The sequence below is a fragment of the Ambystoma mexicanum genome, chromosome 14, assembly GCF_040938575.1.
Source record: "Ambystoma mexicanum isolate Mex_15411 chromosome 14, UKY_AmexF1_1, whole genome shotgun sequence".
NCBI lineage: Eukaryota > Metazoa > Chordata > Amphibia > Caudata > Ambystomatidae > Ambystoma > Ambystoma mexicanum.
The window spans coordinates 664081232-664104867 of record NC_090940.1 but is presented as its reverse complement, the minus strand read 5'-3'; the positions used below and the strand labels follow the sequence as shown (position 1 = coordinate 664104867).

Sequence of the window (23636 nt, the reverse complement as noted above, 5' to 3'; positions counted from 1 at the left end):
ACAGAACGATGAAAGTCTTCGCCCCCAAAGCCGAAGCCACCCTCCCGTCACAGTCACCTGTGGAGTGCCCCAAGGCTCCTGTGTTCTCCCCACCTAGTATAACTTATTCACAAAACCACTATTTGACTGCCTCAATGACTTGGGTGCCATCTACACCAATTACGCAGATGACACCAGGTTCTCATACCCATCTCAGGAGAGACTGACACAGCCACCCTCAACACCATATACCGATCCATCCAAGACTGGATGGCGCAACTTAAATGACGACAAGAACAAGCTGTTTACAGTCGGCTCTCAACTTAAAATCGCCCAACTTAAGCACCTCTTCAAGTCATTCATCATCGATGGACACACCATCAAAGTCACCAATGAGGTTAAAACATTGGGCTTCTACCTAGACTCTGCACTCAATCTCAATAAACAAGTAAATGCCACCACTTCTGCCACCGCTTACACATGCAGACTCATCAGCGCCTGCAGAAAATTCCTCACACCAGACAGTTTTCTTTCGCTAGCCAGGACCATAGTCCTCACACGCCTCGACTATTGCAATGCACTATACTCCCGGGACGAAGATTCGGAATATTCATAAGCTACAGGTCCTACAAAATAATGCTCTCAGGGCTGCACTTAACATCGCCAGATCTGCACACAGCTCAGATACTAGACACCAACATCACTGGCTCCCAACACAGGAACGCATAATGTTCAAATCACTCACCCTCACACACAAATGTCTCCACCAGATGGCCCCAGCCTACTTGTCCAACAGCATCACCCCAACACAACACTCCAGACCCACCTGTTCTACCTATCAGCACCACCTAGCCAGCCCCAGATTCAAGCTTCAAAAGGCAGGAGGCAGCAGTTTCCCCACGTTCGCCAGAAAACTCTGGAACTCACTGCCTCTCCCACTTAGAGCTCAAGACTCCTTCTGGTCATTTAGGAAACAACTCAAAACAGACCTCTTCACCCAAATCTTAAGGAACCAGCCCTCTCTCCCACTCAGCCCCTTACCACCCCCTCCCTCTCCTACCTGGACCTGAAAACTTTGTATGTTATTATGTATGTGTTCATGTTTTTGCCATTTCGCTGCAAATGCCATCTTCTTCACCTTGTCTGTGTCTGTCTTGTGCATGCCTTGCAACCATTGTAACCTCTATACGCTGTAAGAAAGCACCCAAATGCCTTCGGGCTCGGTGCACTATATAAGTTTCAAAATAAATAAATAAAAATAAATCCAAAACAAAAGCCTCCAGTCCATTTAAACACTTGATTTACCCCATGCCTCAAATCACTGTGATCATCCAAACGATCAGCAGAGTCGATTGAAAAAGGATCCATCTACCTCAAATAAAGATAACTTTACCTCGATGGCTAATTCCTACAAACAGCCAAAAGTTCCACCTTTAATGAAAGAATAGCTGAAGCGAATTCGGGTTCTTATGAGCTCTTTACCATACTAAGGGAACTGGAATTCCCAGCCCCCTTGCCCTCCAATTGCCAGAAGGATACAGTATGGTGCACTAACATACAAAATGCACTGCTTACCAAAATGTCTGGTCTCCAAAATAAAATATTAGAGAAAAAAAAACAAGCTTATCCCTACTGAAGTCCAACCAGACGAAAATGAACTGAACCTAGCTCCGAGCACTTCTCAGGTCCAACAGTTTGAGTTCAACCCAGTCTCGGAATTGGAATCCATCAAACTCATCCAAGGTCTAAAACCATCCAGATGCCAAGGAGACATCTGCTGAGACAGTCATTAAAGACTGCTCTCACGAACTAGCACCTTTCATTACTGCCCTTTCAATACATCGTCCGCCTCTAATTCTGTGCCTTCCAACCTTAAAGATGCCTGGGTCTTGCCACTCCTCAAGAAGCCCACCGTAGATCCGGAGATGCCCACCAATTACCAACCAAACACAACTGTACCGTTCCTGCTTAAGATTCTGGATAGAGCGGTCTATCTACAAATCCAGAAGCACCTAGAAACCAACAACCTCCTAGGACTGCACCAGTCAGGGTTCCGCCCAGGCCACGGAACAGAGTCAGTCAGCTCTTATAGACTTAAAAATACAGATAGACCTATTGAAAGACAAAGGTAAACTCGCCCTCCTACTCTTACTAGACTTGTCAGCAGTGTTTGATCTGGCAGATCATAAAATACTCTGCCAACATCTCTCCTCAGCAAGCCACTTCCCCCCGAAAGACATAGCCTGGATTGCATCCTTTCTAGCGAATAGAACTATGAGAGTGTTCTCATCTACTGCTTCAGCTATGCCAGCCCCAGTTTCTTGTGGAGTCCCCCGAGGCTCCTTTGTCTCTGCAACTTTATACAATATATTCACGAAACTTCTCTTCGACCGCCTAGATTCATTGGGTTCTGGACACTAACACTCTAGGTAGGATATACCAAACCATCCAAGCCTGGATGGCCATGCACTCCTCATGCTTGAATGATGACAAAACTGAGTTGCTCCTGGTCATCTCTCAATCTCTACTGAATAAACTAGAAAAAGCATAAAACTCCATCATTGACAGCAACCCCATCACAATCTCTAAAGAAGTGAAAACTTTGGGGGTGTACTTGGACGCCTCACTGTCCCTATCGAGACAGGTAAATGCTATTGCTTCAGCACCAGCATATACCACAAAACTAATCACTGCTATTAGACCTTTCCTTTCTACCGCGAGTTGTGTCACACTATCAAGAGCCCTGATAGTCCCAAGACTGGACTACTGCAATGCACTCTTCGCTGGAACGACCACGGCCAACATTAAAAAGCTTCAGATTATTCAGAATAACGCTGTTACAGCTGCCCTAAATATCCATAAATCAGACCACATTTCTACAGCCTGAAGAAACCTACACTGGCTGCCAATGCGTGAGTGCATTCTGTTCAAACCCTTGTCCATAACACATAAATGCCTGGGCAATACATCGCCTAGATATCTCACCAGAAAATTCCTAAATCACAATCCATCAGACCTACACGGTCCTCGCAGGCTCATCTCCTGTCAATGCCCAGATTCAGGCTACAAATCGTTCGTTGATTCCGCAAATGTCTTAAAACATCACACCTCTCCCATGGCTAAAAGGAGTGCCAGCACTCGGCTGCAAGACAACTTTTCCAAGCAAATTACCTAAGACCTGTTCCTATCGTAAGCATATCTACTACGTCTCTGTTTGCCTTCCACGTCTACGTTCTATGCAAATGTACCTCTTGTGACCAGCGTCCTGATGCCTACAGGCTTGGTTGCACTATACAAATGCCAAATAAAACCAATCAATTTCCTACAAAAAAAACGAGGTATAGCACTGCAGACCTGGCTAGATAACATTTCCTTGTATTTGCAGTAAGCCCAACTTTCCTTAGAGCGCGGGTGACCAGGTACAAATGGGACATATGTTCTTTCCATGACTTTGCTATGGATGATATGTCACTCTCCATCACCCACGCCTGCCTTGCGCTAACAGCCCCATCTCAGAAACCATCCATAGAGACAGCTCCACCAGACCCAAACGCACCCAACACTGCAACCGACTCTCCGTCCCTACCTTCAAAAGACAAAAAGCTGGTGGGTCCAGCTTCACCGTGCTTGCACCTAAGAGCTGGAACGCTCTGCCACCAGCCCTGAAAAAAGAACCCTCCAGCACCACCTTCCATAAGGCCCTCAAAACACAACTCTTCCAATAATACTCTAACGATGCTCTCTCCACTTCTCCTGAACCAACCTTTACCACTATGGCACATAGACATAGAGAATGTCATAATGATCAATACCTCATGCTATCCTGTACTCTGTATACTAATCCATCTCGTGGATACCATGTTTACTAAACCACTATGTAAATCTAAAAAAATCTTGAATTTTTTTTTAATACATTTTTATTTTGAAATGGGGGGGTTCCCCCAACCCCCCTTTTTTCATTTTTTTATTTTACCCTTTTTTATACTTACCTGAACCCACAAATACATATAAATAAATCGAGATTTTTTTTTCGAGATTTTTGCAATTCGATATTTTTTTTCAGTTTTTTGACCGACCACCAAATCTATCCCTGTATAGATACGAACTGTACCCTGTATAGACACTATTGCACTAGATTCAGAAATGTAACCTCAATGTATAAACAAATGTATCTGCAAGCAAACCTCCTTGAAACAGCGCCACGATGCCCCTGGGCCGTTGGCGCTTTATAAATCCAAATAAATAAAATAAAATGATAATATCCTCAATATAAGCTCTGCAGAAAGAAGCATATGGTCGAAGAACTAATCCATCAATCTTTGAAAGGTGGCTGGGACCCTTTGTAAACCAAAGGGTAAAACCTGGAATTGAAACAGACCTTAAGGGGTGGAAAAGGAAATTTCTGGTTCATCAGAAGGGTTGACTGGAACCTGCCAGTATCCTTTAGTCAGATCAATTGTAGAAAGATATACTGCATCACCCAAACTGTCAATAAGATTGTCTATCCGTTCTGGGAGTTGATGACCCCTCGATTCTCCCTCCACCCCCTCGGATAGAAATTGTTGGAGGTAACACCAGATTAAGAATCAGTAAAAAATCTTCTGGCCACCATTCCGCAGGTTTTCCAACAAGCACCCTTTCCAGATTAACAGAAATTAAATTACGATTGTGTATTACTCCCTTTCCAAATACACAAGCCTGTTATAGAGAAACCGATCCATCAACACTACTATAATCAGAAAATAGTAAAAAATAAATAAATAAATAAACTGTTGCAGCAAAATCTGCGAAAATGGAGAAAAGACCCAACCGCAGTAAACCTGGAAAACATTAGAAAAGCAAAGCAGGTATACAGAAATTGGAATAAATCAAATGCGATGGCCCTGCAGCAAACGGACACTGAATCTATGCTTAAAACGCTCAGAAATAAGAATTTGAGAACTCTATGGGACCTGCTAAATAACAACGCAAAACAGCAACAATTGATGGTATCCAATGTCACTCAGAAAAACTGGATCCCACATTTCTGTAACCTTTACAAACCGCGGAACAGTGAGGAAAATATGGAGACACCTTCCATTTCAAACCAATGGACCATCACCTGGGAGAAGCACATATTTGTAGAAATGATCGTCAAACTAAATTCCTCTAGAGCACCTGGACCGGATGGGCTATCCAATGCTGCCCTGAAACATGACCCAGAGACTTGGGCGAACCTAATGGATCTCATACTAACTCTAATCAATGCAGTAAAGTTATTACCAACTACGTGGACCAAAGCGGTTCTGATCCCAATTTATAAACAGGGCGACAGAGATAATCCTGCCAACTTTAGACCAATTGCTCTGTTAGATCCATTGGGAAAATTGTTTGCTTCATACCTTCTCCAAAAATTGACTACGTGGGCGAAAGCTTCAAACCGATTTGATAGTCGGCAAACCGGCTTCACCCCTAACGTGGGAACTAACGTAAATCTCAAAATCCTAAATTTGCTAAAACACAAAGCCATAAGAAACAACGTGCCCGTCTATGCAGCGTTCATAGACCTGCACATGGCTTTTGACACCATAAACGAGTCCATCTTGTGGGAAAAACTTGCCAAATGGAATTGCCCTCCAGAAATTAGCGAACCGATCAAACTTTTATATTCCAACACTACAGTCTCGATCAGGCTAACGAAAGAAGGAACCACCACGGAGCCCATAAGAACATGGAACGGCCTAAAACAGGGGTGTCCCTTAGCGGCGACACTGTATAACCTATATACTGCTAACTACTCCATGAATATCAACTCTGAAAACCTAAATCTGCCGAAGATAAATTCACTCCCGATTACATACCTTATGTATGCCGACGACATCGTACTCCTAGATAAAACGCCCTCTGGACTACAAGAGAATTTACGTATGACAGAATCATACATGATCAATAACGAACTCCAGATTAATAACAAAAAAAACAAAATTATGGCACTAACTAATCATCACAAGACATCTAACCGAAACAAATCAACAAACTTTATACTAGACAAAAAAGTGTTGGACACAGTTACCTCCTTTAAATTATCTTGGCGTATTACTAAACCAACATAAGGATGAAAAAGCCTGGGTGACGACTCTAGAAAGTAAAATCCAAATGCTGGCACGCCAAGGTGTGATGCTACGTAGGCGCTACGGAACATTTTCCCAGAAACCAATCATAGCGTTTTACCGCCAGAAGGTAATCCCCATTATTACTTATGGGAGCGACGCAATGATCACTGCCACTAACATAAACTGGCAAAAGCTAGAAGCATTATTCTGGCAGACAATTTTACAGCTCCCAAGGAATTATCCTATGACTAGAATACGTTTTGAGGTAGCTCTACAATCACCAGCCTCAATAGACTGCTGGAAGCAGTTGGATCTTCTGCGTAAGGTCATAAATGAAGATCCTATTGCAGCGATGCAAATCCTTAAAATAACTCCACAGGCAATGCATAACACCATCTTGAAAACATGGAAGACTGAACTGTTTAACCAAATGGCAAAGGAAGATATTACGGATGAAATGCTGATAAATCGCCCACAGCGTGCAAAGATCAAGTTACAGCGCAATGATTGGTCCAAAACAATGGCAGAGAAGGCAAGCTACTCAACAAATCTACAATGCCCGATTGACATACGAGCATTGAATGAACTTCCACATTATTTGGAACTTTTTCCAGATCCAACTATACGCACAATTTTCATGAAAATGCAATTAAATATCCTCCCCACCAGACAAAGATTATCTCAAATTCGATATTTACCGAAAGAGGAAAATTTCTGTCGCTTTAGCAAGAACAAAGAGATACCTGAGTCTCTTAACCATCTAATTATGATATGTCCTGCACTAGTCGACAAGAGAAAGCTCTTTAGAGACCTATTCAAGATCTCCCAACAACAAGAACAAGGCGACACTAGATGGCTAAAACTCCTTAAAGGACAAAATAACAAGCTGATATACACAGTAACACAATTTCTAGCTAATATTTTGGAGCTTAAGTTATTTAAAGTGACTTTTCTTGATCCTCCTCTTTTTATTTATTTTTCTCTTTCTCTTTCTCCTTTTTTCGTCCTGTACTCTCTAATCTGTAAATAATGAGAAACGTCTTATGCAATTCAAATGAAAAGTTTATGTATACATTATATCATTTAAATAAAAAATAAAAAATTGTCTATCCTAGGCATGGGATAACTATCGAACTGTGACACTTCATTAACCTTTCTGAAGTCAATACAAAATCTCCATGACTGGTCTGGTTTGGCGACTAGCACAATAGGAGAGGAGCAAGGGCTTTGTGAAGGTTCGATAATATGAGCGTTTAACATGGCTTCTAACTTCTTGAATAATGTCTTTCCTACTCTAAGGAATTCGGTAAGGCTTTAGATGTACAACCGTTCATGGAGGGGTAAGAATATAATGGAACCTTCAGCCCTACAGATAAGGGGTGTATCTGCCACTTTTACTGCCTAAAAAAAGGTAAATACACCCAACAAAAATAAGAAACCGACATGTAGAACCTTGTGCCCCTGCTTACACCCACACAGCTCCATGGATATGTTTGGACCAGCAGCGCATGTAGTACCAGAGGAAGAAGCTACTGTTATAACTGCCTAAACATGTATATTTTAATGTGCTTGAATAACTAGATGAAAACAAATGATTACAAAAACATTTCTGTTTTCCAGTTTAAACTTATAAAAAACTCTCACTGGAAATTCGACTTACATCAAAAGCAACAACAATTGTCTTTGTCAAGATGATTTGCCACAACTGAGTATTTCTGAAGAAATACAATTTATTTACAACAGTTTTATGCAATTGTCTTTGCCTGGACCAATTTACAGCACTTCATCAACTTCTTCCTGGTTTACTGCCATGCCAGGCCTACTACCTCAATCACACCTAGTTTACTCCCATGCCAGGCCTACTACTTCGATGGTTTGCCATCCAGGTATACTTCCTCGCCCGAACATTGTTTCATAAATAGTAAGTGCTTCTGTGGTGAAGAACAACTTAGAATAGCTTTGCAACAGCTTCACAATGTTCAGTATTTTGCAGAATTACACTTTTGGCAACTCTTGAGGGGAAACAACATTCACATTGGTGCTCTTTAATAGTCCTCTACAAATTATGCTCATTTCCTTCTGAATAGCCATTTCCAGAAGGGCAGCCGTTTTGCCACTCTCATTTCCCCACTGTACAACTAACCAAATAATGACAAAGATAGGGTCTTATTCTGGGTTTGGCAATGTCTGTTTATACCAGCAGTTTATATGCTTCACAAAATATGAGTAACAAGCTGCACAACCTTTGGGCCTTTCATTAGTACCCCCCGCCTTTGGCAATGTCTGCTGGGTTTGAATTTGCATTGATTTTAGTCTCTCTTGGCTTGAGCAATGGTTGTAGATATTAGCTTTTACCAATAGTGCCCCACCAGGCTGCTGGGTTTTCCATAAACTCACACGCTTTAAGTTGGTTATTTGGCTATAACAAATGCGACTTTTGCTGCTTTCTGCTAGTCCAAGATTCAAAAGTACCTCTAATATGACTTTCACTCATACGCAAGCGTTTCTTAGTAGTGAAACGCCTCCCTTGAACACGGGAGCAGGTTCAGACCCTCTGGGGTCACTGTAAACTGGTGAACTCACAGCTAAGGTGGGCGTGTCTGATCCTCTCGCTGCTCGCAGCTGTTCTGCTTCCATGGCTCCTTGAGACCCGTCAAACAGCTACCTATGGTCCTCTGCCGTCCACACCACTCCACAACAGAGCTTCCTTCACTCCTGAGACGTCCTGGTGCTCGCTAGCCACCGGAGACAGCGTATTGGGAAGGAAAGCTTCCCTCGCTTTCCCTTCGCACTGCACAGCCTCTGCACTGTGCATTTCTGGAGACACAGACTCTCTCGGGACCTGCTACTGTCTTCTTCTTAACAGTGGTCCCGGCGTCATCTTCTGCCAGCAGCTTCTGCTTCAGATGTATGCACTGGTCTTTCTGCTCGACCTGCTCTCCCTTGGCCTGACCCTGAGGAAGAATTTTAAGCCCCCTAGTATCACTCAGGTGTGGGTCATTTCCATTAACAATCTGACCACTCCTGCAACATTGTTCCTCTTTAGCCTTCTTCTTCATCCCAGTACTGTACTTGGGGAATTATGGGATTGAAGCCCCTAATAACAAAGTCAGTTTTTCTGGTATGATGTTCCTTGGTTTTTCTTGTTTTATTTCTGTACCCTGTAATTTCCTTTAAGGAAATATCATAAGACTTAGCCACCAAATTTGATTAAAAAGAGGAATAAAGTTCCTTAGGGTTTAAACCATTATTATTTATAGAACTCCCTTTACTGCAGCTTTGGGAGTTAGGGGAGCTTCTAGCGTTATAAGTGTGCCGGGTTTATGTTTTTTTTTTATTTCACTCAATGAAAAGGGGCTTCTGGTGGTTTTTACCCACATAAAAAGTTCAATTTTTGGGACAGGGAAATCATTATAACAACAAGCCATTGAATACTCTGCACTTATGGCGATGTCCTGCCTAGAGGAGGATAAATACCATGCCTCTTGCCACTGAGTCCTCCAGTTCCCCTGGGACCTTCCTCATCCCAGGTGATCCTCCTGCAGAACACCGCACCCAAGGTCAGGATCAGAAAGTGTCTGTATTTCCCTGGCCACCTGGGAGGAGAGTTTAGGCATGGGCTCAGTGAGGAGTCCATAGCATTTATCGCATAGTACCCTGTATAAGTTGTTCATCCCCCCTCTGAGGCAGTTGCATCTGTTTTCCACCCATCTAATTTCTAATATGGTGGAGGTCTGCCGCCTCTCCTCTTATATTAGTACAATGGATCATATCTTCTTCGTCATCTGTTTTCTCACCTATCTCCATCGGAGTGGTATTTAAGTCCCTTTGCACAACCCTTTGCACAACCCCTCCAACTACTTCAGGGTTGGAACAGGAAGGGGATAAATGGCATGGGCGCAGGGCTTCTTCAAATGAGTCCGGTTTAGCATTTATAGCACTTACAATGAAATGATGTGCTTTAACCTCGTCATACATGTTGTCGTCCAAATTTACAAAAGAACAGAGTACCATATTAAGTGCTGACACAGTGGGGGAAGTGAGCCTTATTCTCTCACCAGCTTCCCTAAGAGTGTGGTGTGAAACTGCTCCTCCTTGCAAGACCTCGTCCCCAGTTAGCCTTAACATATCATCTACATTTAGGCTATTCTCCATCAGGTTAGTTAGTTCTGATGGGGATCCAGTAAGTGAAGCGTTGCATGTCTGCTGCACCACACTCTCTGACGGCCCCAGGTCTGCTTCTAGAAGAACAGAGTCTGCAGACTTACACCGTTCATATGTGAATGGTTGATTGTGGCAGTTCCTCTAATTGGAATAATTGATCTTATTTCAGTACTGGATCCAGTCCTTTTAAAGAAGTCTGTTAGTTACTGGCCAGCCATCGCTGACAATATAGTATGTGCAAGTTGATTATTTCCCGAGTCTGTTAAGATCAGAATTGGTCGCACATCCCCATTTTGGCCTTAGAGCTCGTTGTTTTCCCAGCGTGTCCAGGCTGTTTGTACTACCTTCCGTACAAGATCTCTTGTCTCCCGAATTGTGCATTAGTATGGCAAATATTTCTTCTTCTTGATTTATAAAGCCATTCCTTTTTACTCCTCCCATGTTCGCCCGCTTCCTTCACAACATAATTGCCCTAATTGCCCTGCATCGTGGCACCATTTTGGATTCTTAATCCTGTTCGAGGTGCCATTTAATCAGGATTTTTGAGTTTTTGAATAGCTGCTAAAAAAAAACAGTTTTCCAGGTAAGACTTCAACTCAAAGGGTTAAAGCCCCTGCAGTCGCTGAAAACTTTATCACCAGTTTTTGTCTAAGCCGAAAATGTCAGGTGGCCATGGGTTTCTGTTTGTATCCCATTTTGAAAGTCCCGTTATGGGCAGCCCCTGGTTTAGCACCCCCCGAGCACCCAGGCTCCTTTAACAGTGACCAGCACAAACTAGACAGCAGCATGAGATGGACAGGCGCAGAGAGCAAAACTCTGGCCGTGTGAGGACCAATAAGGGACAACTGCACACAGGCATGGGAGGCAGCACGGAGAGGCATGGAGTTAACAAACACAGGATCAACCTCATCCAGTTCACCTTGTCCAGTTCACCGGCCTCAAAGCAAGACTAGTCCTGGCATCAGGAACAGCTTCTGGGCCCTCGCAAGAAGATCCTCTCTGGAGCACTCAGTTGCTCACTTTATCCTTCCTTGAGCGAACTATGAAGCCCTATAAGGACAAGCCCGGCCCCCTGGACCACGGGCGCCCCCCTCCATTGCACTCCTAGGGACTCTGTGGTTCTCTGGCTACTTCTAGGCACTCTGTGGCTTCTCTGGAGTCGGACTAAAGGAAATGAGCCTTCAATGTTCTTAGCGTCACCGGGCCTAAGATATAGACAAGCCCCAGAACAGGGCTGGGCTTCAGAGCACGGATGGGGCAAAGCAGGGGCAGGATTTAGAGAAATGATAACCCTCAGAGAAGAAATTGGCCTCCTGCCAGGAAGAGCCTTTAAGGCAGGTATTGGTCTTGAGGCAGCCATTGGCCTCAGGCAATTATAAAGTTTATGAGAATATGACTGGTCATTATGCAAAACAGTGCTGTACTTAACTTTCAGTGTTTTGTGCTGCTGGACTATACCTTGCATTCAGAAAACTTTCACAACCATAAAATGGCACTTTTTTTACACTTCTTTAACAATGAAGGGGGTTTCACAAATGAAATAATGGACGGCAGTTTCAGTACCCAGTCTTCTTCTATATACTCCTTTCGAGGTCACTAAGGGTGTATGCATGTTAACGTGAATCTATGCTTTTGAATTGGGCCTTTCTTCTGCTTTTAGGTGGGTTGCCCCTGTAAGAAACCTATGGAGGAAACAGTCTAGACAGACACAAGTGATCACAGTTCAAGTGTTTTTATTAAACTGTATGAATGGGTTGAATAAACGCCTAATTTAAACCTAAATCTAAGATGGGAGCAAGCTACGACCATCAAATAATAATAAGGCAGTCCTAGTGGCGTCTGGTCAAATAAAAGGGCCTATACTAAAAACAAAAACAACTATTGCCAATCCTTACAACTAAGTTACAAAAACAGTGGGGGATAATGTTCTCACAAAAAGAAAGAAGTGTTCACCAAATGATAAGTCAGGTTGGTATGGCTGGGTGTCCTTTCCCTGCGTTTTTAGCACGGGACAAGACAGGACCTTTGAGCACAGCACACTCCTGGGCCTCGCCAGCACGAGGTTACAGTTCTTTTCACTGGTATCAGGACCTTTGGTGGTTAAGTCTCCTTTCTACAAAAAGTCTCTTGCCTCCGAGGGCCTGATGTATTCAAAATAACAAAACAAAAAGTTCCTTTTGCGTATGTTTAGTTTAGTTTATTTATTTATAGAGCGCACCGAGCCCTTAGGCAACTGGCCGCTAATCTTACATGTTGCATAATGTACAGGCACATTATAGGGAAACAATGAGGTACAACATTTTACAGATATACAATATAAACAGTAAGTTACAACATTTTACAGATATACAATATGAGGGCATAGAGTAGTACAAGTTACTACATTTGGTCTATACATCAGCTCTTACACGGATATTTACAAAGAGAAATAAGTCAGATGGTTAAACCATCGATGTGGCTTCTTGCTCCTGAAGCCAAGCTTTATTCCATATCTCGAATATATGGTAGGAAGGTTCTTCTCTTAGGGAGAGAGAGAGGGCATTCCAATTTCTAGCCACAAGGACAGGGAAGCAAACCCCGCCGGCTCGTTGTTGTTTGAATCAGGGTATATTGACGCAATGCCTCATGGCAGTTCTGGTGGGCCGAGTTGTTGTGTGGCGTGAAATGGTGTTAGCCAGGTAGATGGGCGATTGGTTGGAGAGGCACTTGTGAGTGAGGGACAACGTTTTGTAAGCTATTCTTTGCTTGATGTTAAGCCATTTTAATGAGGTTCTGGTTTCCGAGATGTGTAGGTTCCTTGGGATGGTTAAGGCTGCGCAAATGGCGTCATTTTGCAAGACTTGCCTCTTGTTCAAGTTTTGTTGTGAAGTGCCAAGATATAGTGCGTTACAATAGTCGAGCTTAGCGAGTACTCAGGCTCTTGCTAAAGTAATGTAGTTGGCCGTGGACAGGTATGGTCGACAGGCTGTTATGAGTTTACAGGTGTAGGCAAAGGAGGAGGCCAGGGCATTGGTTTGTCTATTAAGTGTCAATGCTGAGTCGATATAGATTCCTAGTGTTTTCACCGCATTAGCAACTTTAATAATATTGCTGTCAATATTGAATGAGGCGAATGATACATCCAGTTTGTTCAGGTTTTCAGGCGGGCCGAGGAGGAACAGCGCTGTCTTATTGTCGTTAAGACAGAGCCCATGCTTGCGCAATAAGAGAAATGTCATTGAGTGTCCTGCTATCTACAGCATAATCATCAGTGATGGGGTTGAGTATCTGGGTGTTGTCTGCATAGTTAGTATAGGTTACACCCAGATAGTCAAGCTCATCAAAAAGTGGCTCAGTGAATACATTGTACAGAGTAGGAGGCACGCAGGATCCTTGTGGAACCCCGCAAGTGACTGGGGAAGGAATAGCAGAAGCAGAGGGTGCGAAGACCCTCATAGATCTGTTATTGAGGAAAGATTCAATCCAGGCATTGGCTTGGTCTGAAAAATGCGCAGCTGATGTGAGGTGTTTGCATAAGATTTTATGGTCCACTAAATCAAATTCTGCTGATAGGTCAAGTAAAAAAAGCAGGGCTTTAAGGTTTGGATTTAAGTCTTGAGGTCAGGAAGACCGGTTTCAGTTCCATGTCTAGGTCTGAATCCTGATTGTCTTAGGCCTAATAAGTTGTTAGATTCCAGTTATTGCTGTATCTGAAGATAAGCCGCTCTGTCAAATATTTTTTGCAGAAATGGGACCGTCGTAATAGGTCGGTAGTTGGCTGGGTTGTTAGGGTCAAAGGAGGTTTTTTTTAGCAACGGGAGTACCCAGGCGTCTTTTAAGTTGTTGGGTACTGTGCTGGATTTGAACGAGGCGTTAATGACTGATATGTTGGGTGATGGCTTTCACCCCTGCATCCCCCTCTTCCAGGCTCATATCTCTCTCATATGTCAGCCTCCCTCCGTCGAGTTCACTATGGCTTTTAATCAGAATATTTCAGCTGTTGCATTCACAAATCTCAATGTCTTTTTAATGAATCCACTGAAGACATCCCTCCCTCGAGTTAACTCTTGTCAACACAATGTTCATGGGGTTATCGTCAATTCACCCCATTCTGCAGGCATCCCTCAGCCAGGTTCACGTTTGCCAGTTATACAGTTCCCACTGCTTTTTCATGATACAGGATTTACTTCCCTTAACTTTCCTTCTGTTTACGGGTCAAAGACTTTCAACTGTAAAAGGGGTTTTACTCTACCCTTGTATGACCACTTTGACCTTTTCCGTGGGTCTCTCCTAGGGCCTTCTGGTATTGGTAGTTTCAACAAAAAAGGGGAACCAGCAGGAGTCTTTCAAGTAAGCACCCACGTGGCGCTGGACCACTCTGCAGCTGGTTTCCCCTGCATTTTTTTTTAACAGTTCTTTGTAGTATCTTATGTTGCCATTTGCAACCTTCGCTCAACACAGTTCCGTTTTATTATCGGTTCTCCCTGCGACTCACCGGCTGTGATGAACCGCTTGGCTTTTCTTGCCTCTAGAGCCAAGGACGGTACCACGGTAGCAGGCGCCTCTCCCCGCCTTGGTTATCAGTGTAGGAGGGCTCCGGGTACCGTTGACATCTGCTACAGCACATGTCTGTTGTTCGCGGTCTTACGATTCCATTCACAGAGGCTTTGTGGGACTGGGTCGAAAAGGACAAGGGCACTTTTCTCCTTGTCCTCCCTTCGTGTTCTCGCCACCTTTCGTCTCCTCTTGAACTGCCTTCCTAGAATTGCTATCTCATCATGCGGTCTGCCTTGCTCTTAGTGTGCTCCACCTTTTATCCCTGTAGGAAAGAGAAATGTGCCGTCAGGTGTGTGCGGTTATTACTAATTGCCTGACTCGCCTGACCCTTGTGTTGGGACATGTCTGGTAAACGGCTCTGGTGTTAGTCCGTTGTCTTTCGTGGTGTAAGAAAGTGTTTATGTCAGGGGGTGGGGTAGAAAGTCTAAGTATCATACTCGGTAGGATGGGGGAAAAGGTGTTATAAGGAAGGGGATACTGTGTCTCACCAGTCAGTGTCCCGCTTGCACTCCCCGAGGACCCCCATCCAGGTGATCATCCCTCACTGGTCCACTCCTAGGAACTGGATCCAATAGCGATGGCTGTGTCCGGGTCGCCTGGATGACAGATCCCCGGGGACTAGTCAGAGAGCCACCTTGAGGTTTCTCACCCCCCCCCCTCACCCCTCTCAAACTCTGCTCCTTTGGTAAGCATAACTCAGTTTATGAAAGGGGCTATGAAGCCCAAAGTAGACTTGCAAATGTAATCTGGTACCCAGACTCCACATTCCTGTTTGCACCTACATTCTGCATTCTGCTCTCTTGTAACAGGAGAAGGTAACTGCAGCCCAGTTCGAGCCCAACCTCCATCTTAGAATAATCCTGCCTCCCACCACTTGAACCATGCCCATTACATTTCTATCGGGTATCAGTAATTTCCAGGGAGCCCAATCCAGGGTTTTGCTTCTAGAGAAACTATGGTTCAAAACCCACCCATAGTTCTACCCAGCTTTCCTGGCTACAGGACCTGGCTATTTATGGCGTTGGGGATTAAGTAAAAGTGCTTGCACATGCTTTCAACATGCGCAGGGTCACGACGGCACTCCTGTCACTGTGAAAGGCTTAACAATTTGACCACATCTGAGTCCAAGATAGTATTGCACAGAAGAACCTGGACGCTTCGTGACTACTACTGCTACTGTGGTGGTGATGACTTGGTACAGTACAGCATTTTTGTAACATAAATGGGAAACCGAACAAAGCAAAATATTGATAGTTTTTCAGGCAGTTGTGACCATGGCAATTTCCCATTTTGGCATACAACCCCCACCAAATGTTATTAGTATCATGTTTTCCTGGTCTGCAAGCTGCCTGGAACATCATTTTCTCACATGTGAGCGCATTTTGGAGCACACGCCCATCTGCTTCAACACCATACTTTCTACTTTGGCTTGTTAGCTAGCTGATCTTTGAGCACAATGGTGTTCATGTTTGTTGGCTTGTGACCTATAACCTTGCACCCGTGCCCCTCAGTTCTGTGTGGTGGCTTTACTGTAGAACATAGTGCTGTACAAAGTATGCCCTAGTCTTATAGTATCATAAACTGACGGAAGGGTGCTAACTGTCACTGCATGCAGGACAGGCATCTGGTCCTACCATATGTTTGCACTCCCATCTCAGGCTTTCACATAGTCTAATGAACAAATCCTGCATAGGTAGCGCAGGCTATATTGTCTCACTTTAAATTGCCGGGTATTACGATACCTTGATATTGGCAGTAAAGCACCACCTTGTCTCACTGTGATCTAAAATAAAGTGTAGCATGACACGGAACAAACTCTTAATAATAACTGTGAGGGTGCAGAAGGAGGAGACTGACACACGGTTGGCATGATTGTGAGCATAAACTTTTATGATACCAGAAAATAAAGCGAAAGCCTAGCTTGCCCTAACTCAGCTCAAAATCTACGGGTGTTGTCAGAATCCCTATGCAAATCGATAGTCCACCATCCTGTGTCAAAAACCCGGCTTCTGTCTATCATGACTCCTGCTGATTCATCACTGATCCCCAGCCTAAAGTCTCCTCCCACGTGGCCAGTGGAAGGCAGCCGCTACCTGATCCTAACCGTGGGGGTGGTATTGTGAGGGTGGATCGAGTCGGCGAGATGGCTGTCAGGAGAGAGTGGTGACTCCAGTAGGAGAGCAGCGGTATTCTTCCCTTTCCTGCGAGGAAGAACCTTTAATTCCAGAGTTTTTGATGGTATGTTGTCATTATACAGAGCCATTTAACTATAAAAACCCGAAACCTACTTTTCTCAAACAAAAGTTTATTCATCCTTCATATGTGCATGTTAAGTCTAGAACACATCGAACATCCAATGCTCATGCTTAAACTGTCCAACAATGTAACTTAAAATTATATGAAACTTCCTTGGACTTCAGTTGAGACATTTGCTAGCAGGAGAGTATACCAAGAAACCCATTGTGAACTGATATTGTTAAAGAGAAACTTTTTCATATCAAGATTTGCCTTTTGCCATATTTCAACCAATGTTGGAGAAACGATTTTTGTTTAACCATCCAGAAAATTCGGAAAGACTTTCCTTTGCTATATTACAACCAGTGTTTTGAGAACAACATTTGTTTGCCATCCTGATGAAGGTATTAAGCGAAAGAGGCATTTTCATTGCCTTTAATAGACTATTGCTGCAGTAGCACATTTTGAACAATTTTCCTTAAAGAATTCAGGGGAAGGGAACCAACCCATGGACACAAGGATTGTTTCGTGGAAGTTATATGTTTGGGCTTTTGCACATTTTTGTTGGATTGAAATTAGAAACATTTAATTTACACTTTTTGATTGTGTATGTTAGTTTGAGCATTAGAGTTACTTTAGACACAAGGTCAGCCTGCTTTAGTTTTAGTTTCATAGGAAGGGACATTCTCTTTAGGATAGGGAAAGATGGCCTTTTATCTACACCCTTTTTTGTTAACGAAAATGGCTGATGTTGAGAACACTACAACTTTGTGTCCGCCTCTCATGTCTGACCCCTCAAATGTCCCTTCCTTGGTCCAGAAGAATGACTTCCTTCTTCTGGGGGCGGCCCACAATTCCAACTGCTGTGTGGAATCTTTGCCTGGGGGAATGACTCCCTTTCCCCCCATGTCTCAATTCTTTTTGCAGACCCAACACAAAGTTCCAATTTGTAATGGTAGACCGCAGTAAAGTTCTCAGATCAATTTCACAAGTTAAAGTTCCAGCTCAAACATCAATATTTCTTATTGCCCATAGTTTCTTCACTATTAGGTTCCTGGAGAATGTCTCCCCTCCGCAGGTGTATTATACCCATGTTTTCACAATTCCAGGGGGATGTCTCCCCTCCCCAGGTTGAAACATGCTCAAACCGCAAAGTTTGAAATGTTCTCCTCATCAGATAAAGGGAATACATTCCTCTGCCAAGTTACAATACAATAAGGCAAAGTTCCACACAAGCAGGGCGTGACTCCCTTCACCTGGGCTTGACTACCAGGCGAATGACTCTCTTCTCCTGGTAACTTTTCAATTGCCAGCACAGTCCCTTCCCCTGACGTCTCTCTCACTCTCGCGCCTTGAAACACTTGTTTATAGGCGCGTTATAAATGCCATATCATATCAAACACATAGTTCTTAACGTCTCTTCTTTAATTGGGGTTCACTGGCATCTTACCTTTAGCAAGTACTGCGACAAGGAAGATGACTCGTGCTGTGTGCGGATTTTGGGTCCCAGACCCTGGTTTCTCTTGCCGTTCGATTCGCACCACTTGGTTGACTCTGCTGCCAAGTGAGAACACTTGGAAGACACCTCACTTTCTCATTTGGGTCCCAGGCCCCAGGTTCTCTGCTTTTTATCTTCTACTCCCTTTGCTTACTCTCCCGCCAAGTACGGATGTGAGGGAGATGTCCTGCTTCTTGGTGGGGTTCTCCGACCCCCGTTTCTCTCCTTCTTATGCTTGACTCCCTTCGCTCGTCTTCCCACCAAGTAATGATGGGAGCGAGATGGCTCACTTCTTGCTCTGGGGCCCAGACCTCTCTCTGGTGGTCAGTGATTTTCATGATTCCACTGGGCTGAGGAAGTGCTCCTCTGCTGCACTTCCTCCTTACTGCCTGCCCTTTATCCCTACCGGGTCTCCACATCACCTCTGTACCTGTTACTGGGGTCCTTCTTGTCAGCTTCTCAGATCTGCGGTTCTCTTCTCTGCTTCCAGCTTCCTGTGGCTGAGCTACCACACAATTCCTCAAGACTGATGGGGAGGTTGCCCCTTGCATGACCTCCTCAGGACCTCCATGGCTGCTAGCTTCGGTCTGCCGCTCTGCCTGGATATTCTTTCTTGCACATGATTTCAAACTCCTGGGTTTGTCGCAGACCAAAGGAGAAGACAGCAAGTCCCTTTTCAATTTTCTTTTTATTTTGGAAAGTCCACCCTGGCGGAGCATCCACACCTGCCGTGAGAGCTGACAAGTCCATCCTTACTCCTCCTAGGGGCCACCTCATCCCACGTCTAGAGTCAGGCACATCCCTAGGGCTCTTAAAAACCTTCTTTGACCCAGGACCTACAACTGTACAGATATTACAGATGTACATAGACCGAGCCTGTTCATGGGAGTGTGTGTTAACAGAGGGGTCTAATGACTCAGGGAGTAGGTAAGGTATGGGTGGAGGGTGTACATACTGTATACTCCCGAGATGTTCTCCCTTGTCCCCAGAGGCGATGTCTCCTCCCATGAGATCCTCCCGGTGAGTACCATGCACAGGGTGACTATCGGGTAGCAGCCTGACCACCCTGGCCTCATGGGAAAGGGCTCACACCTGAGGAGAAGTGACGACATATCAGGATCCATCACATAACCCTTTTGACAACAAGGTGCCAGGACTTTTAAATTTTACTATCCCAGTTTGACCACTGCTTATCTTCTGCTACTAACATCATTCATCATTACAAACCATGTATTCTTGACTATGCCACTCTTAGCTCAGGTTTGACATTCTGGAGCTTGACCTGGGGTACAACGTCTAGAGATGTTTGGGCAAATAAGCCACCCAACTGCCAGGATCATTGACCTACTCATGCGTCCAACATTACATTGTGTACTTACTTAACTACCCTGCACAATCCGATTATCACAACGTTTTAGAACATATCTGCCTCCTCCCTTTTTCAGAAACATGGTCCACCTAACAGGATTGACATGCAACAATGCTATCATAAAACGTTATTCCCCGGCAGCATCTCTCCATCACACGATGAGGGAATAGCATCTGTTTCCCGCTTTTTCCATCCTTTTATCTTCCCTCATTTTCTTTCTCTCAGCAGGCCAAGGCTCTAGATAGCCCTGGTGGGTATACGTGGCAATACATGACACAGACCAACCTGGACGCTCTGATACTAGTACAGTGATGATTTGACACATACAACTATATTAATATAACATAAGACATAGCCCTATGTGTTTGGGTTATATTCTAATTGTGACCTCTGTATGTGTTCATAGGTGCAGACTATGCACTGAAACTGTTGTCCGTATTTTTCTGATGTATGTATGCGTAATTGTGGATTAATGTATATGAAAGAATGCATATGTTGCTCACAAAAGGCAATCAGCATTGCAGAGGCATTTTTACTTTTTTTGGGTGCTTAAGCACAGTAGATGCAAAGGAATACACACCTACAAAATGTCTAGACCTGCAATCCATGTAATTCTTTATCTTGCTTGTTTTCATCATAATTGTGGCGTTATGTACCCGTTCCATGTGCATCAACGGGTGGTAACGGTGTGGGGCCCCAGTTAACGGGCCGAGCGAAGCAAGGGCAGTTATCGTCCGCCCTGTGCGTTACCTCCCCCCGCCCCAGTGGAACGGGTACATAAGGCCTTTAGCACTCGTCCCATTGGCTGGGACGGGGCTAATTTACAGTATTTTCGCTCTGTGAACGGGGCACCTCGCGGCTGCCTGTTCACAGAACGAAAAGACTGTTAGATGTTGCCCGCCATGGAAAGCGAACGCGGGCTCCAAACGTAGCCCCTCTTCCCTTTCCATAATGGCTGTCTGGAGCAGAGCGGAAGGTGTGGCTGTGGCGGCACCCGCCGTTGCTGCCCGAAATAAGGTACGCGGGGTGGGAAAAAATAATAATGAGTGGACGCAGAGTGGGAGGGAAGATGGCGGCGGGGGCAGCCGGCCGGCAGGCGGCATGGAACGCAGGATTTCACCGCCGGTTCGTAGCCACCTGATTGGCTGGCTCCCCCTGCCAGGACGCTAATATGCAAAATGGCTAATATGGAATCAAATGGGGTGGGGGGAAAGGCAGACCACAATTCTCTTTAATCCTCCTGACTGTTCACTGACTTATTTATCATTTCTGTTTTAATACAGCCAGCCTTTCCAGTACTTTTGTCGAAGCTGGGATGTCCGAATATCAGAAAACGTAAGAAAATAGATGTGCTTTTTCTTCACGAGCCAAAATAAAACCATTGAAGCTTCTTTGAATTTTAAACTATACTTCTTCAGAAGATCTGCAAACATGGAGCCCTGTAATGAGCCAGCCTCGCCATCGGAGCGCCGGGGTAATCAGGACCTGCCTCTCACCCAAAATGCCCAATCAGGCAACCATCAGCAAGATCTTCTGGGGGGCATCTGCTCAGCCAGTATGTTTTCTGTAAAGACTGAAAGTGTATTTGATAAAAAACAAATGGAAAGTTCATGTGAATTTAAAAACAAGTCAGAGGAAAAGACTGCTCTGAGCGTGGACAGAACTGAAAATGATGCTACAGCAAGTATTTCTGTAGAAGTTTGCAAAAAACCCACTTGTAAAATGGCTGCACTTCACTCGCATAATATTGGCACAAACGAGGAGAATGATTATTGCTTTAAAAAGCTAGAAAGTGAGACTGGAAGTATTGGGAGTATATCAAATAAAATGCAACCAGTGGAAAAACTGAACAAAGAAGATTGTGTATATGAAAAGAAGCCAAAAAACAGTAACACTCGTGGGGGGCTGTACCCACGAAAGCCATTAAAGATTTGTTTAAAGAAAAGAAGCAAAGTGCTTAAGAGCGATTTAAAGTCAGAAAAGCACTATGATGGTGACACATCTACCCTTAAAGAGATTCATGCATTACATTTAGAACATACTGAACAATCGGAAACCGAAATAAAGAGTGCTGCCAAAAGTAGTTCACAGCTGTCAGGTGGATCTTGGGCCACCTTTAAAAGCCTTGTGATGCGTAGAAGGAAACGCATTTCTTCCTTTAAAATGCAATCGTGCTTTGCATCTAAGAAGCACAATGAAGCAAAACCTCACTCGGGCCACAAACTCAAAATTCCTTGCATCAAACTTAAAAGAAGCAAGAAGGCACCTGCCCATTGGGGAATGGAAGATGAAACGTACTTTGCTATGCCTTTAAGTACATTGAAAGTTAATCTGAATGGGCTTGACAATTTGCAGGACGAGCAATCGGCTGTGATTAATGTATCCCTGAGCCGATCTGTATCTGAACAAGAGGATACTCTTTATGATGAAGCATTGACTGGAAGTGCACATCAATCTTCTCCAAAGTGTTCAACATTTATAACCACGATGAAGGTTTCAGAACAGCAACTAAAATTAACCAGTGAGGGCGATGGAATGATCCACGATCAGCCAATTCCCCCCGATCATAGAGCGTTTCATCACGGTAAAGCAGCTCAATTCTGCCAGAGAGATAATGTAGACCAGTCTCACGAAAATCAATGGTCTTTTGACACCGAAGATAATGGTGTAGAGACAAAAAGCAAAATACTCCTACGAGAGAACCATGCACAGACTGAGAGGACTCTCCAGGAAAGTGCAAAAGAAAGCCCAGAAGCGCCCTGTAGTTCATCAACGTGCACCTACAAATTGCCAGACATGCATTATTGTCCATGTAATCAGACAACAGTGAAGCAAACTGAAAAAATAGAGGACGTGGCTGCAAACAATTTGCTGTGCTCTATAAGAAGTGATAATAGGTTGGGATGCTACCAGAATGGCATGAGCGTTCTGTCTTTGCATACAGAGGCTCTGGAAATATTGGGTAACGGTCCATGGGGTGAGGATGCGATGTGCTCTGATGAAAGCATGTCTGGCTTCAAGCTCTCTGCAACATCAAACACATATGAAGGGCTCTTGGTAAAAACTGCTTCATCCTTAGTGAAGGCAGTCATTCAGTCCTCAATAGAACAACTAATTGATGAAATGACCTTTGACTCGCACCATTCTCCTCAAAATGCCATTTTACAGACTTAAGAACTAGGGAGAGCCATGGGCCCTATCTCCTGTTAAGCACTTGCCCTAAGTGGGAGCATCAAGGCCCAATACGTACTGAACATCAACAAAGTAATATGTAACGACACTTAGCTGCATGTCACAAATAGTATGAAGTACCCTAGTGCCTCAGGAGGGGCATACACCTAGTAAAAATAGAACACAATATATACACACACAGTGTGAATAGACCCTGTGTCAAAGAAAAATAAGATTGTGAAACCCTACCGCTTTTGTCAATCTTGAGTTTACAACTTTACTGTTTGTAAATACTTTTTCTTTGACATGCTTCAAATATGATGCTGTGATGATATCCCCTGCCTGACCCTTAGGGGGTGTGTTTAAGGGCGACTCAGAGCCATTCTCAGTCACCCGATATATGATATGCTGCAGGGCGGTGTCCCCTTATTCCTCGCCCAGCACTGGGAGCCCGGGAACACTACTGGCCCTAAAGGAATCTGAGCCAACATGCAGGGATCAAAGCAGCCGCCATTGTCCAGGAAGACCCATGGGCTACACATACTGATAATGCAGAGAAAGATCTTACCAAGCTTAAGTCTCCAGCAAGCTA

At 44.2% G+C, this 23636-nt stretch overlaps 1 protein-coding gene across 1 annotated transcript in view; it reads left to right on the top strand.

The window, feature by feature from the left end:
- AKAP5 (A-kinase anchoring protein 5) overlaps positions 1 to 23153 on the top strand; it is a 277786-nt gene extending 254633 nt beyond the window's left edge. Inside the window, exon 2 of the mRNA XM_069638220.1 lies at positions 21157 to 23153. Coding sequence (XP_069494321.1) covers positions 21221 to 23047 — 1827 coding nt within the window. The 5' untranslated portion in view covers positions 21157 to 21220 and the 3' untranslated portion in view covers positions 23048 to 23153. The remainder of the gene's footprint in view (positions 1 to 21156) is intronic.
- Positions 23154 to 23636: the final 483 nt, after the last annotated feature.